Source organism: Panicum virgatum, chromosome 2N (assembly GCF_016808335.1).
Source record: "Panicum virgatum strain AP13 chromosome 2N, P.virgatum_v5, whole genome shotgun sequence".
NCBI lineage: Eukaryota > Viridiplantae > Streptophyta > Magnoliopsida > Poales > Poaceae > Panicum > Panicum virgatum.
Window position 1 is genome coordinate 55,115,016 of NC_053146.1, and position 13,662 is coordinate 55,128,677.

Genomic DNA, 13,662 nt, shown 5'->3' on the forward strand with positions numbered 1-13,662 from the left:
GGACCGCAACACCATCCTGCTGCCCAACCAGTCCGAAGACAAGGCCACGAGTCACGATGACGAGCCCATAAATATGTCGCTACTTCGTTCGAGAAACCAGGAACGGCTCTTTTCAAGCTTATATAGAGGCACCACCAGCTGATCCCATTTTCTTGTTGACCATGAGTGCAAGACAGAAGTGAAGAAAAATACACGCAAAGAAAACCTTACCCCTTATGCACGCTCCACTTTGTGTTTTTTATTATTATTTTGAGGAAAACTACGGCAGCCCTTGGGCTACCTGAACTTTATTGATTAACCGTCTTACAGGGTTATAATTCTAGGCATTGATTTGATTAGAGTAGCAGCCAGAGCCCAGAAGAGGAAGAGAAGATAAGAAAAAACAAAGGTTGTGTTTAGTTGCAAAATCTCTCTCTCCAAACTTCACTATTCATCTATCACATCAAATTTTTTGTCTCATGCATGAAGAATTAAATATAGGTAAATAAAATAACTAATTACATAATTTTGATGTACGTTGCGAGACGAATCTTTTGAGCCTAGTTAGCCTATAATAGAATAATATTTATCACAAACAAACGAAAAATGCTACAGTATACTACAGTATCCGATGTGACCCTTTTTACCCGCGTTTCGCGGATCTAAACACAGCCAAAGAGATTTATGCATTGTACATTTGTACTGCTCTGCAGTCTGGCTCAGAAGATCAAATCAATTTTTTTTTCGAAAATGCATTTGGAATTATGAGAACACGTATACCAAAATACATACTACGATAAAAAGTCCAGTTTACATCGTTGTGTTCAGGAACAGTACACCGTATACATACCACTACGAACTGTAAGGGGAACCAACAAAATTTTGCAGCCCCCAGCCAGTACTCCAATGATGCTACAATCCGCAAGCAACACTTGTAACAAACCAACGCTCCCATAGGCCATATGGCGGTGCCAAGCAATCGAATCCGATCCATCCATCTTGTCCAAAGAATCAAGACATGAATCCCCTGCCCTTATTCACACAAAAATTTACAGGCCTGGAACCCCAGAACGCTGATGGCGATCCATTCATCCCTCGGGCTTTCCACGGAAGCAGCGAGGCTAGCTCACCCTCTGCGCCGCGGCCGACCTGCTCGCCCTCTTGCTCTCGTGGATCTTGGCGTACACCCGCTTCGTCCTGACGGAGAGCAGGACGTCGAGGCCGAATCCGACTACGCAGGCGACGGCCATGATCAGGAACACGAGGCGGTAGCAGTGCGCGCCGACGCAGGTGTTGCCGCCGCCCGGCACCGCGGTGGCCTCCGCGTCGTAGAGGAGGCCCGCCAGCAGGCCCGAGAAGAGGAAGGAGCCCAGGGGCAGGTTGAGGATGAGGATGTTGTAGATGAGGCCGTAGTACTTGAGCCCGAACAGCTCGGACGCCGTCGGCACCGTGACCGCCACCCGGACGCCGTAGCAGGCGCCGACGACCACCGAGCCGATGAAGAGGGAGCCCGGCATGGCCAGGGCCATCACGATATAGCCCACGACCATGAGGACCTGCGAGGCCGCGTTCCACAGCGGGCGTGGTATCGCCCTTGTCCTGAATAATTCAGACATTGAGCATTCAGGAGGTCAGAACTATATCAGAATCAAGCGAGCAAAATGATTAACAAGCCAGTTGCAAGCATCAAGCATGCATCGACTGTCACATTCAAACAAGTCCAGAGATCTCAAAAGAAACCGACACTCCCATAGCAATGTCAAGTTGCAAAAGCTTCTACAAAGCGAATCTCATCTTCTCGAAAAGCGAATCTCATCTTCTCGTTTTGTCATAAGTCATAACCATGACAGTGGCGCATCATGAAACAAAACAAAGGTGATGGCGCATTATCTATGTGAAACATCACCAAATACAGAATCTAACAAGTCGACTGAACAACCACGCATAAAGAAAGCTGGAACTGGCTTTGAAGGGAATGGCTTGCCTCGAAGTATCCCATAAGAAAAAGGCACGGTCGATACAAGAGGCAGCACTGCGCCACACCGCCACAGGAAAAGGACATGCACTTAAAACGAATGCAGTAGTCAGTTGCTTTATTCATTTGCCACCCCCTACAACGCTAAGCTGTTTTTACTCATCCTTTGTTTTTACCGTGATACGCCTAACGTACTCCAATCAGTTACTAATCGCGGCATATAATACTATATTCCCAATTGGCTTTGAGCGCGGCATATAATACTAACTAGGCGTATAGCCCGCGCATTCGCGCGGCTAGTAAATTCAAAAATTTGCATGTTGTTGTATCTTTACTTAAAAATTATATTATTTTTTACCATATATTATCTTGCTCATTATCGTAAATTGGTTAAAACAATTCAATATGATCTATCTATAATAACAATTTGATTTGTTGAGCTTTAATAATATTATGCATGTAATTATTCATATTTTCGTTTTATTTAGACTGATTGTTGTTAGCTTTAGTTTTTATTAATAGTATATATTTGTAACTAATACATAGTTAAATGATATTTTATATTTAATTTTTCATAATGGCATTGGTGGGTAATTTTTATTTTTATTTTTTTCTCCGGTTAACCTAGAAATTTCTAAGCCTTGAGAGCGAATATGGAGGCTCCGTTTGTTGGCCAAATAATAAGATAATAGATCGCACCGCATCACTGTCGTTCAAACTGACTAAATGTAAATAAATCACACGACCTTTGAGGTAAAAAAAAGCAACAAATGCTTAGTTGCCCACAAATGGTGCACAGCCTAATCTTAATCAAAGTGCCTAAATTATCCCTTGTTCTCTCAGTCATAGAATGTACTCCGGTATGAAGTAAACAAGGCCTTAATTTTCCAAAAAAAAAACTGACCATGCCAATTTTTTCTAAGCGAGTCGCGACATTGACTTTTCCAGGCGGAGCTCACTATCCACCAGTCCACCACCGACTCCGTACTACGGAGGGACGGTCCTATGACGAACAGAGGCGTGGGGAATTTCTATTCCATTTCCAGTTCTATGATCGTAATCTTAGTCTCATTCCGGCTCGGAGGATTTCGAGTTCCATGATTCTCGATTCCATGTCAATCTCAGCGCAGATGCTGCCGGAGGAAATGCATGGGATTGGGGGGCTGGGGAGGAGCGTAACGTAACGTACCTGATGAAGTGCTCGGAGATGGTGCCGGATGCGATGCGGCCGAAGAATCCCCAGATGCTGGTCATGGAGACGAAGAGGGAGACGTCGTCGTAGCCCATGGCCACGCCCATCTGCCCCAGGTTGTTCATCACGGCCAGCCCCGTGCCCACGCCCATCAGGAACGACGCGAACATCAGCCAGAAGTCCAGCGACGTCAGCGCCTGCGCGATCGTGTGCTCCTCCCCGAGCCGCGGCCGCTCGCCGGGCGCCCGCGCCTTGTCCTCCTCGCTCATCCCCGCCGCCTTCGCCGCGACGAGGAGCGGCGCGGCCGCGGCGTCCAGGGACTCCGCCTCCTCGAGGTCGGCGTTCGTGGCCTTGCGAGCCTTCATCCACGATTTCCACGCCAGGAGCGCCGGCACGGCGCCGGGGGACGCGAGGAGGACCAGGAGCACGGCCACGAAGACGGCCGAGACGACCCCGCCGCCGCTGCCGATGCCCGTGAGGTCCGCGGCGAGGAGGTACAGAGCGATGGCCACGGCGAGCGAGTTGATCGCGGCGAAGCAGCGCCCGTCTTCCGCCTCGTCCGCGGTCGCGCCCGCGGCGCCGCCGGCGGGGCCCTCGCGGAGGAACACCATGGCGAGCGCGCAGACCGCGGCCGGCACGACGGCGAGCATGACGAGGAACGAGGCCGGGTTGTCGGCGAACAGCGCGGAGCAGATGTCGGTGAAGATGGCGGTGCTGAGGCCGACGTATCCCTTGAGCAGGCCGGAGACGGGGCCCCTGCTGCGGCGGAAGTTGCGGATGCAGGTGACGAGCACGGCGGTGTTCATCCAGGTGGTGCTGTTGCCGCCGAGGCAGAGGAAGACGCACATCTGCCAGTAGGGGAGCGGCGCGACGGTCCTGGACACGACCATCCACTGCGCGCCGTAGCCGAGGAGGCCCTCGAGGGAGCCGATGGCGAGGAGGAGCCAGGTCGGGACGCGGTCGGAGGCGAGCCCCGCAAGGAGGCCGAACGCCTTGCCGACGTCCTTGGCGACGGAGAGGCCGTTGAGCTGCAGCTGGGTGAGGCCCATGAGCGTCTTGAGCGCGTCCGAGTAGTTGGAGAAGGTGTAGTTGTTGCCGGAGATGCACTGCACCCACACCGCCGTCACCAGGCCCAGCCACCGCCCCCATCGCGTCCCCGCCATTGCGTCCAGCGCCGCCGCCACCATATCCAACTCCGACCCGCCAATCGCACGGGCGCTTGCTTCAAGGTGGCGCGGGCGCCGCCAGAGGCTTGGGTTTGGGGGTTCGGGCGCTTGCTACTTGGCCGCGTCCCGGGCAGGAAGACGACGATACGGGAGGGAGACGGCAAGCGGGGGCGGTGAAGGCGGGTTGCTTTCCGCGCCTGCTGCGTGCGTGAGATAGACCCGGGGTCCGTGCCTGCGTGCGGGGGCGTCGCGATGCGTGTGTCCTCGCACCGACGGGGTTTTGGAAATGTGTCTTCAAGCAGGAGGTGGCCCGGGCATGGTCGCTTTTTATAGAGCCTGAAAGGCTGCTGGGATCTGGGGTGGTACCGGTTTAAATAGGGTCAGGCATGGATTTGGGTTGGTGCCGGATTTGAGTCGGGCTTGTACTTGTTACTTTAGATCTGTTTGATCAAGGCGCTAGTGAATGAATATGCTAAACTTTAGTATGTACTAGCGTATCCAAATAAAAATAGTTATAGAATGGGTTAAAATTTAGCCTAACTTAATAATTTAAGCAAAGATATGAGTGCTAATAGATGTTAAAGTTTAGCGCTCAACTTCAACACCTTCAAATAAACCCTTAGTCTGGGTTTGTAGATCTGTGATGGGGTGTTTGATGGTTCGATCCCGTTTGATGGGTTGTAGTATGATATTTTGTCCTCGCATTCGCCAATATCTTCTGATGTTACTGTAGTATCAGCTATCAAATCCACAAATAAAAGCATATAAGCTTTTTTATTAAAATTTTAGATGAATAATACATGCATGTAATCATCCACCAGAAAAATTTGGGCTTAGAAAAAAAATGGAGTAAATGGTATAATGGGCTATCAGTTTTTGGCCCTTATTTAGTTGCAAAAACTTTTAGAATTTTGACACTGTAGCACTTTCGTTTGTATTTGGTAATTATTATTCGATCATGGGTGGACTAGACTCAAAAGATTCATCTCGTAAATTACAGACAAACTGTGTAATAATTAGTTATTTTATTTAGCTACATTTAATACTTCATACATGTGTTCAAAGATTCGATGTGATGGGAAATCTTGTAAAATTTTGGAATTTTGGATGCAACTAAACAAGAGCTTACTTTTGTAGCCGGCCAGAACCTTTTCCCCTCCTACCCGGTCGCCACCGAGGCCCCAGGGCCGCCGGCCGGGGCCGCCGCTGCCCCTCCCCTGTTTCCTGGTCTGGAGGAAGGAGAAAAGGGCAAATATGCCCAAAACCCCCTCCCCTCTCTTCTATTTGTTTAAGAGCCCTCCCACCTTTTAACTTTTTTGCAAATTAAACCCTTCCTTTATTATATTTCAAAATAAATCCTTCCCTCATATAAACATATCTCTAAATAAACCCCTGACCTTTTTCAAAATGACCCGGATAAATTCTAAAATACCAAACAAGCCCCTGCCTTCTCAAGAATAATTACAAACAGGTCCCTAGCCCCTTATTTAACCCCTAAACATTTATATAACCTGTCATTTAATGCGCCAAACAATCTCCAATCGACCTGAAATTTTACCATGCCAATCCTAACATAGTTTTGGCCATGATATTAGGAAACCGCCCAAAAAATATTACTTCTATCTCCATATCTTAATTGTTTCCGAATCGAGCTCAGCGATAAAACTTTTATATCTTTTTCTTGATTGTGTGTTTGTTTGTATGCATCGTAGATCACGGTGTGAATGAGAGAGAACACGTCGACGAGCAGTACTGCGAGCAAGCGAACGAGGACCAGTTCCGCGACCCCAAGCCCGAAGGACAGTACTTCGACTAGGACCTCCCCGGAAGGCTTTGAAGACGACAAGTTCAATCCCATCCTTTGATGCATGTTTTGTCCCAGTTTTTATAAACACAACCTATTAGCCTGTTTTATAAAGTTGTATATATTTTGCCTGCTGAAAACATGGTTGGATAGCCACCCCTTGATTTGTTATAACCATTCATTGACCACCTAGATTAATGTCTGAATGTGTTTTGTTTGGACGTTAATCGCTGCTAGAACGCTTAGGAACTTATATACAATACAACTTGTTTTATAAAGAAAATGTGTGCGTGTGTGGGAAGGGAGAAATGTGGAATTTCGAAAGATGAGTTTAGACGGGATGGATGGCATTTTCTGTGTGATTTGTCGATTGGTGTGCTCGTGATTGTGTGGCAGAGCAGGGAAGGGAGATATCCATCTTGTCACCACTATGGACCGAGTTGGTGTGTCGTCTCACCTAACTCCACTATCGTGCAAACCACTCGACCGTTGAATTGGCAACGTCTTAGCATAAACCCCACTAGTTAGTCTGATAGCCATCAGAAGAGCTGAGAGCAACGGGTGAATAAGGACAAGGGATTAGTTCTGTGTGACTTATGCCCCAGTTAAAACCTTTGTGATAGGTCAATGACCCCTTGGTGGATCCCGTGATGGCTAGTCAGGTCTAGCTAAGGTGGGTAATGGCTTTGTTGGGATCTGCACCGACACTACGGTGATCGAACTGTGGTACCCCGCTTGTGGGTAAAGTTGTACACCCCTGCAGAGTTAAAATCTATTCGAATAGTCGTGCCCACGGTACTGGGCGAGTTATGGTGTGGTCACATAACTAATGTTTCTTCTGGGAATGGACGGGTTGGCGTGAGTTGTTTTGGGAAAAGTGTCCGGCAGTTGTGTCGTGTGCTACGGCGGATGAGGAGTCCGGTAGCAACTTAAAACTTGGATCCTGTGTGGATCAACACTACGTGTTACTTGGTACAAGAAAACTTGCTTTGAAAATCCTTTCTTTTAAACGAACCCCTGCATCAAAATTTGCTTTCCGCAAATAAAACCCTAGCCTCATCCTTGATTTACCCTGTGTATTATATTCTGTTTATACCCCCTCCGTGGGTGTGGTTGGACTTGCTGAGTACGTTTGTACTCACCCCATTCTTAATTTTTACAGAGGAAGATCCAGACTCCGTTACCGAAGATGTTGAGTAGAGGTTCCGTCCTGCACCCAACCTTGCCTGTGGATGGGGTCACCCGTAGGAAGTTTCGTATGGCGTAAGACTCTGATGACCCCCTCTTCGTAGTTAATATCATTGTGTGGGTGTTAGTTGTAATCCTCGCGATAGTGGCGCTTCACTGCCCACTTCCGCGTAGAGTTGTACGGTGATGTACCATCTGATGTAATAAAAGTGTTATCAGCCTCCCGGGACTGATATTGTATCACTTTTAAGTCTTCTCTCATGAGATGACACTTCAGGTGGTATCAGAGCCGTAGGTTGGCCGTAGGACGTGACCTTTAGGATTGAAACCCTTTTCAGGCCTTTTCACATTAGGATTTTTCATTACTTAATCCTTTTTCCACACAAACACTCACCGCTGATTCTTACCCTGTTCCAGATGGCTGACAATGGATAGAGTGGCGGAATCTGCCACGCAGAGCTCGGCCTTCCTAAGTTATTGATACTCAGCCTGGAATGCATCGGAGTGGTGGACCCACCTAGGGATGGCACCCGCGGATGTGGGTGCGGGTTTGATGAAAACCCGCCCGTAGGCAAACCCGCGGGGTTGGAAAAAAACCCGCCCGCAGGTAGACCCGCGGGTGCATTTCTACACCCGCACCCGCACCCGCACCCGCACCTGCGGGTTTCGGGCGGGTTTCGGGTGCCCGCGGGTGTGACAAAAGATATAATAAAAATGCACAAATCCTTTAATTTAAATAGTCAAACATTACATTTCTATAAGTAATAAGGGCAAACTAACAACAAATTCCCAAATTCAAAGTATTAACGACAAACTAACAATAAATCTATAAATTTTTGTGCTCATTTTATATTTAGGATAGTTGGAATAAGCCTTACCTAAGCACGTTGGGTTAGAGTTTCTTTGTTTGTGGATGGGTGCGGGTCCACCCGCGGGTGGAATCTCTAACCCGCACCCGCAATACGCGGGTGCGGGTGCGGGTCCACCCACGGGTGGAATATCGAACCCGCACCCGTCGGGTCTAAAATCCGCGGATACCCGCATCCGCGGGTGCAATTGCCATCCCTAGACCCACCAGAGTATGTCTACCGGGAATACGACTCCAGGGGCACTCTTCGGTGCGACGTGATGATTTTCGTGGTAAGAAGCACCCGCTACCCTGACGTAGACCTCTGGTTCATCTCCACCACTGGCTTTCACTTCCCGGACACCTATAGAAAAGCCGCCCGAAAAGCCCTGCGACGTCTGCGTGTGATCTACAAGCATCATCTTCAGCGGACTTCTATGGGATTTTTCCCGCCTACTGAAGGAAGAGGACGCTCATGGATTGCCCGGATGAGAGGACTTGGAAGAGAAGAAGAAGACCTAGAAGATACGGTCTCCCACCTATCCATCTACCTCACCGGCCCAGATGAACTTTACAGCGAACAGACGACACAATTGAAGCACCAAATCCACAGGGCAGAAAAGGCAACCCACGAACTGGAGGAACAACGGACAAGAGCCGCACGCGCCGAGTATTCCCTAGCCGCTCTCCAAGCCCAATGGCAAGAATACGAGGCTCACAGAGGAATAGGTGGATGGATAGAAGAAGAAGAAGAACCCGAAGAGACCCATTGGGATAAGGGTACTCAGACCGAAGATGTTATGATGGAGCAGTGTCTTCTCCCAAAGAAACGCCCTATCCAGACCGAAGAAGAGTCCCCATGATAGGAGTAGCGCTCCAAGCTAGAACCCTATCCTAATAATCGTGTATCCCTGAAATCTGTATCCCACCATGTTGTAATAATAAATACCATCTACCCCCTTTCGTACCCAAATATTTGTGCAAACTTATTCACCTTATCTTTGTTTTCAGATGGCTGAGAAAGGATAGACCCAGGGCAATTGTCAAGCTGCACTTGGTTTCCCCAGCCTCTTGATCAATGCCCTGGAAAGTCTTGGCGTTACGGAACGCCTAAGGTACTACAGCAGAGAGTACGAGCACCATGGTACCCTCCGCTGTAGGGTGATCCTGTTCATCACCAAAAGTGACCGCTACCCCGACATCCAGCCATGGCGAGTGAACGCCACAGGGTTTAGGCACCAGGACACCTATCCCTTGGCCGTCAGGAAGGCGTTCCGTTATCTATGCCGGATTTTTGAAAGACACCTCGCCCCCACACCAATGAGGTTCTTCCCGCCGGCCATCAGAACCCCAGTTTGGGAAGCTCGCATGAGAAGTCTAGAACGGCGCCGCCATGAAGAAGACCCCTTGTACCAAGTGGTTACCTACCTATCCTCTTTGGATCAGCTCTTTGATGAGCAAGCCAACATTCTGAGAGAACAGACCCATCGAGCCGAGCAAGCAGAGCTCGCGGTAAGACTGCAGCAGATCTGGGCAGCCCAAGCCGAGGCAAGAGCCGCAACCGCGGTCAGCAGCGAAGCGGTTGCTCAGGAGAGCCTCAGACAAGCCCGAGACCGGCGTATGCAAGAATGGACCAGAAGCGGAACGCCAGTCCCGGCAATTGGGGAAGACCATGTTCTACTCGGAACACCCGTCATAGGATGGGCACCACTCTTGAGAACCCCACAAGCCCCGCCCGAGGACCCTGAAAGGTGTACTGCCGCCGTTGAAAGAGAAGCTGCTGCGCAACCCTAGGAAAACGGAAACCTAGAGGACGGCGAGCAAGGACTACTCGCACACTCCGCCCCGGAAGAAGGTTCGCCCCGCAAGTAGAATGCCCGACGCCACCCTAGTGTTGTACCCTCCCAGCCCCTCTATCTTAAGTTGTACCCTTTAAGTGTGATCCTGTACCCGGACGTGTAGTACGCGTTTTAGTCGTGTCCCCGTGATGTACCCTCACTTGCAGTAATAAAGTTGTTTGTGCTTGTTTGCTATGTTTGTGTGCTTGTTGTTAGTTTGTGTGCTTTTCGGTGGAAGGTGGATTCTGAATTTTTAAAAATACGAATTAAGCAACTTAAACATAACATAATCTTAATCTCAATCTCACAAAGACACTACCCCATCTACAGATGGCTTCCCGAAGCGGTACGAGGGCCTCCCGCAACCGGACCCCCGCGGCCGCTGATGCAGGAGTACAGCCTAATGGACAGAACCCTCCTCAGGAGGAACAAGAAGTGAGCCAGAACAGAGGAGAAAATCAAGGAGAAGTGCCACTGCCACCACCACCACCCCTCGGGGACCTAGCACAGATAATACAGAACCAGACCCTCATACTGGAAACACTGGCCAATGCCCTCGTCAACAAGTGGCCACGAGAGCAGACCATGAACGACAAGCTGACAGATTTTCTGAGGACCAAGCCGCCCACCTTTGCCGGATCCAGCAACCCCTTGGATGCAGACGACTGGCTGCGTGTGATCCAAAGGAAGCTCGAGCCGTTCGAATGCCAGGATCGAGACAAGGTTCTCCTGGCAGCCCACCAACTCACCGGGACTGCCTTGGCCTGGTGGGAGAATTACTGTGCCGCTGCCGAAGATGCTTCCACCATCACTTGGAAGGAATTCGTGAAGGAGTTCCGCCGCTACCATATCCCCTCGGCCACCATGAAGCGCAAGGCGGATGAGTTCCGCGCACTGCAGCAAGGAAGCATGTCAGTGGAAGAATACACCCATCAGTTCATGGAATTGACCTGATATGCACCAGAGGAAGTGAACGATGATGAAAAGAAGCAGGACATGTTCAAGAAAGGATTGAACCCAGAACTCCGGACCTTGCTTACCCCTCAGATCTACCCCGACTTCAATACTCTGATGAACAAGGCTATTCTCACAAAGAGGGCCAAAACTGGAGAAAGGAAGGATAACAAGTGCAAGTTTCTGGAAGGCAAGGCCCGCCAACATGACCGCTTCCAGAAACCAAGAAATTCCAGCTATATGGCACCAAGATATCAGGCCCCAATGCAGTATAGGACCCAGTCTCAGGTGACAGGCCCACAGGCCCCTAACACACAGTTTAGGAGCCAGAACACAATAAAGTCCCCGTAGAGCAATGCAAGCCAGGTCACCACCAACAACAGTAATGCTAGGGTCTGTTTCAACTGTCGAGAGACAGGGCATTTCATCGCCAGCTGCCCATATGCCAAGAACAAGCCTGCGACATCAGCCTTCTCCAACACGGTGAATGGACCAAGGCCTGTTCTGTCAGGTGCCAACCGAGATTCCATCCGCAACAACAGCAACACCAACAACAACACTAAGCTGATGAGGCAGCCCTAGCAGTCATTTGGACGAGCCCGCGTCAACCACATCAACGCGCAAGAGGCTCAAGTAGCTCAGGGCGTATTGCTCGGTGAGTACCTAGTCAGCTCAGCTCTTGCAACAGTACTATTTGATTCTGGAGCATCACACTCGTTCATATCCTCGAGTTTTGTGGAAAATCACAATATACCTACAGTACTACTAAAAAGACCCCTATTAACCCGGACGCCTGGAGGTGACATCAAGTGTCAACTAGGTTATCTACGGGTAAGGATCAATTTAAGTGGGGTAAAATTTCTAGCAGACCTAGTAGTACTTAAGTCTAAGGGAATAGACGTGATCCTTGGAATGGACTGGTTAAGCCGACACAATGGTCTCATAGGTTGTACTGACAAAGTGGTACACCTAACGAACCCAGAAGGAGTACGAGTAACCTGCCATACCCAGGAAAGTGGATCTAACCCAATGGTGTTTAGCATGGAAGCCAAGTCCTTGGAAAAAGTCCCGGTAGTAAACGAATACCCAGATGTTTTCCCTGAAGAACTTCCCGGAATGCCACCAGACAGGGATGTAGAGTTTGTCATCGACCTTGTCCCTGGAACCTCTCCTATAGCCAAGAGACCCTATAGGATGGCAGCCACTGAATTGGCGAAATTAAAGAAGCAGCTAGAAGAACTACAACAAATTGGCTTCATCAGACCAAGCTCGTCGCCTTGGGGAGCCCCAGTTCTATTTGTCAAAAAGAAATATGGGAGTATGAGGTTGTGTGTAGATTACCGGGCACTGAACGAAGTTACCATCAAGAATAAGTACCACATCCCCAGGATTGATGACCTTTTCGATCAGCTAAAAGGAGCCAAGTACTTCTCCAAGATCGATATGAGGTCAGGATATTTTCAGCTCAAGATTAGAGAAAGCGACATTCCAAAGACAGCATTTGTCACCCGTTACGGGCAGTTTGAGTTCACCGTAATGTCCTTTGGACTAACTAATGCACCTGCTTATTTCATGAACCTCATGAACAAGGTGTTTATGGACGAGTTAGATAAGTTTGTTGTAGTCTTTATCGACGACATACTTATTTACTCCAAGAGTGTCCAGGAACATGAGCAACATCTGAGGGTAGTTTTGGAAAAGTTGAGAGCAAACAAACTCTATGCAAAATTCAGCAAGTGTGAATTTTGGCTAGAGAAAATGGCTTTTCTTGGACATATTCTGACCGCAGAACGAGTAGCAGTCGACCCTGAGAAAGTCGTAGCAGTTTCCAATTGGTAGCAACCAACTAATGTTAGTGAAATTAGAAGCTTTCTCGGATTAGCTGGGTATTATCGAAGATTCATCGAAGGATTTTCCAAGATAGCCCGGCCCATGACAGAGCTGCTCAAGAAGGATAAGAAATTCAACTGGACAGAGTCGTGTGAAAGAAGTTTTCAAGAATTGAAGAGAAGATTGACAACTGCACCAGTGATGACCCTACCGGATATTCATCAGGATTTTGTTATCTATTATGATGCATCCCGACAAGGATTAGGGTGTGTCCTAATGCAAGATGGGAAAGTTGTTGCATACGCTTCCCGCCAACTCAGGCCCCATGAGCAGAATTACCCAACACATGATCTGGAGTTTGCAGCCATAGTGCATGCCCTTAAGATTTGGAGACATTATTTGATTGGAAATAAGTGTGAGATTTACACCGACCATAAGAGTTTGAAGTATATCTTCACCCAGCCGGATTTGAACTTAAGGCAAAAAAGATGGTTGGAATTGGTTAAGGATTATAATTTGGAAATCCATTACCACCCCGGCAAAGCGAACGTAGTGGCCGATGCCTTAAGCCGAAAATCCTATGGACCCAAGGATGATCATCTACGAGAGGAAATGGCACGATTGAGTGTGCACATTGTCCCTCGAGGCTCCAGCCACGTGCTGAACGTCCAATCCACACTAGAAGACAGAATCAGAAAGGCTCAAGGTTCGGATAAGGATTTAATGAAGATCCGCAAACATACTAGAGAAAACAAAGCACCGGATTTTCGAGTAGATGATAAGGGAACCTTGTGGTATAAGGATAGAATTTGTGTACCCAAAGAAGGGGGCTTCCGGCAAGTGATCATGGACGAGGCTCATAACTCAGCATATTTCATTCACCCAAGAT

The 13,662-nt window shown here is 48.8% G+C and overlaps 1 protein-coding gene across 1 annotated transcript; it reads right to left on the reverse strand.

Annotated features, from left to right (window-relative positions):
* Positions 1 to 754: 754 nt before the first annotated feature.
* LOC120658173 (protein NUCLEAR FUSION DEFECTIVE 4-like) lies at positions 755 to 4,616 on the reverse strand. The gene is made up of 2 exons (XM_039936412.1): positions 3,144 to 4,616; positions 755 to 1,578 (listed from the first exon to the last, which is right to left on the reverse strand). Exons 1-2 carry the CDS (start codon positions 4,331 to 4,333, stop codon positions 1,101 to 1,103), a joined length of 1,668 nt encoding a protein of 555 aa, XP_039792346.1. The 5' UTR covers positions 4,334 to 4,616; the 3' UTR covers positions 755 to 1,100.
* Between the last annotated feature and the right edge of the window lie 9,046 nt (positions 4,617 to 13,662).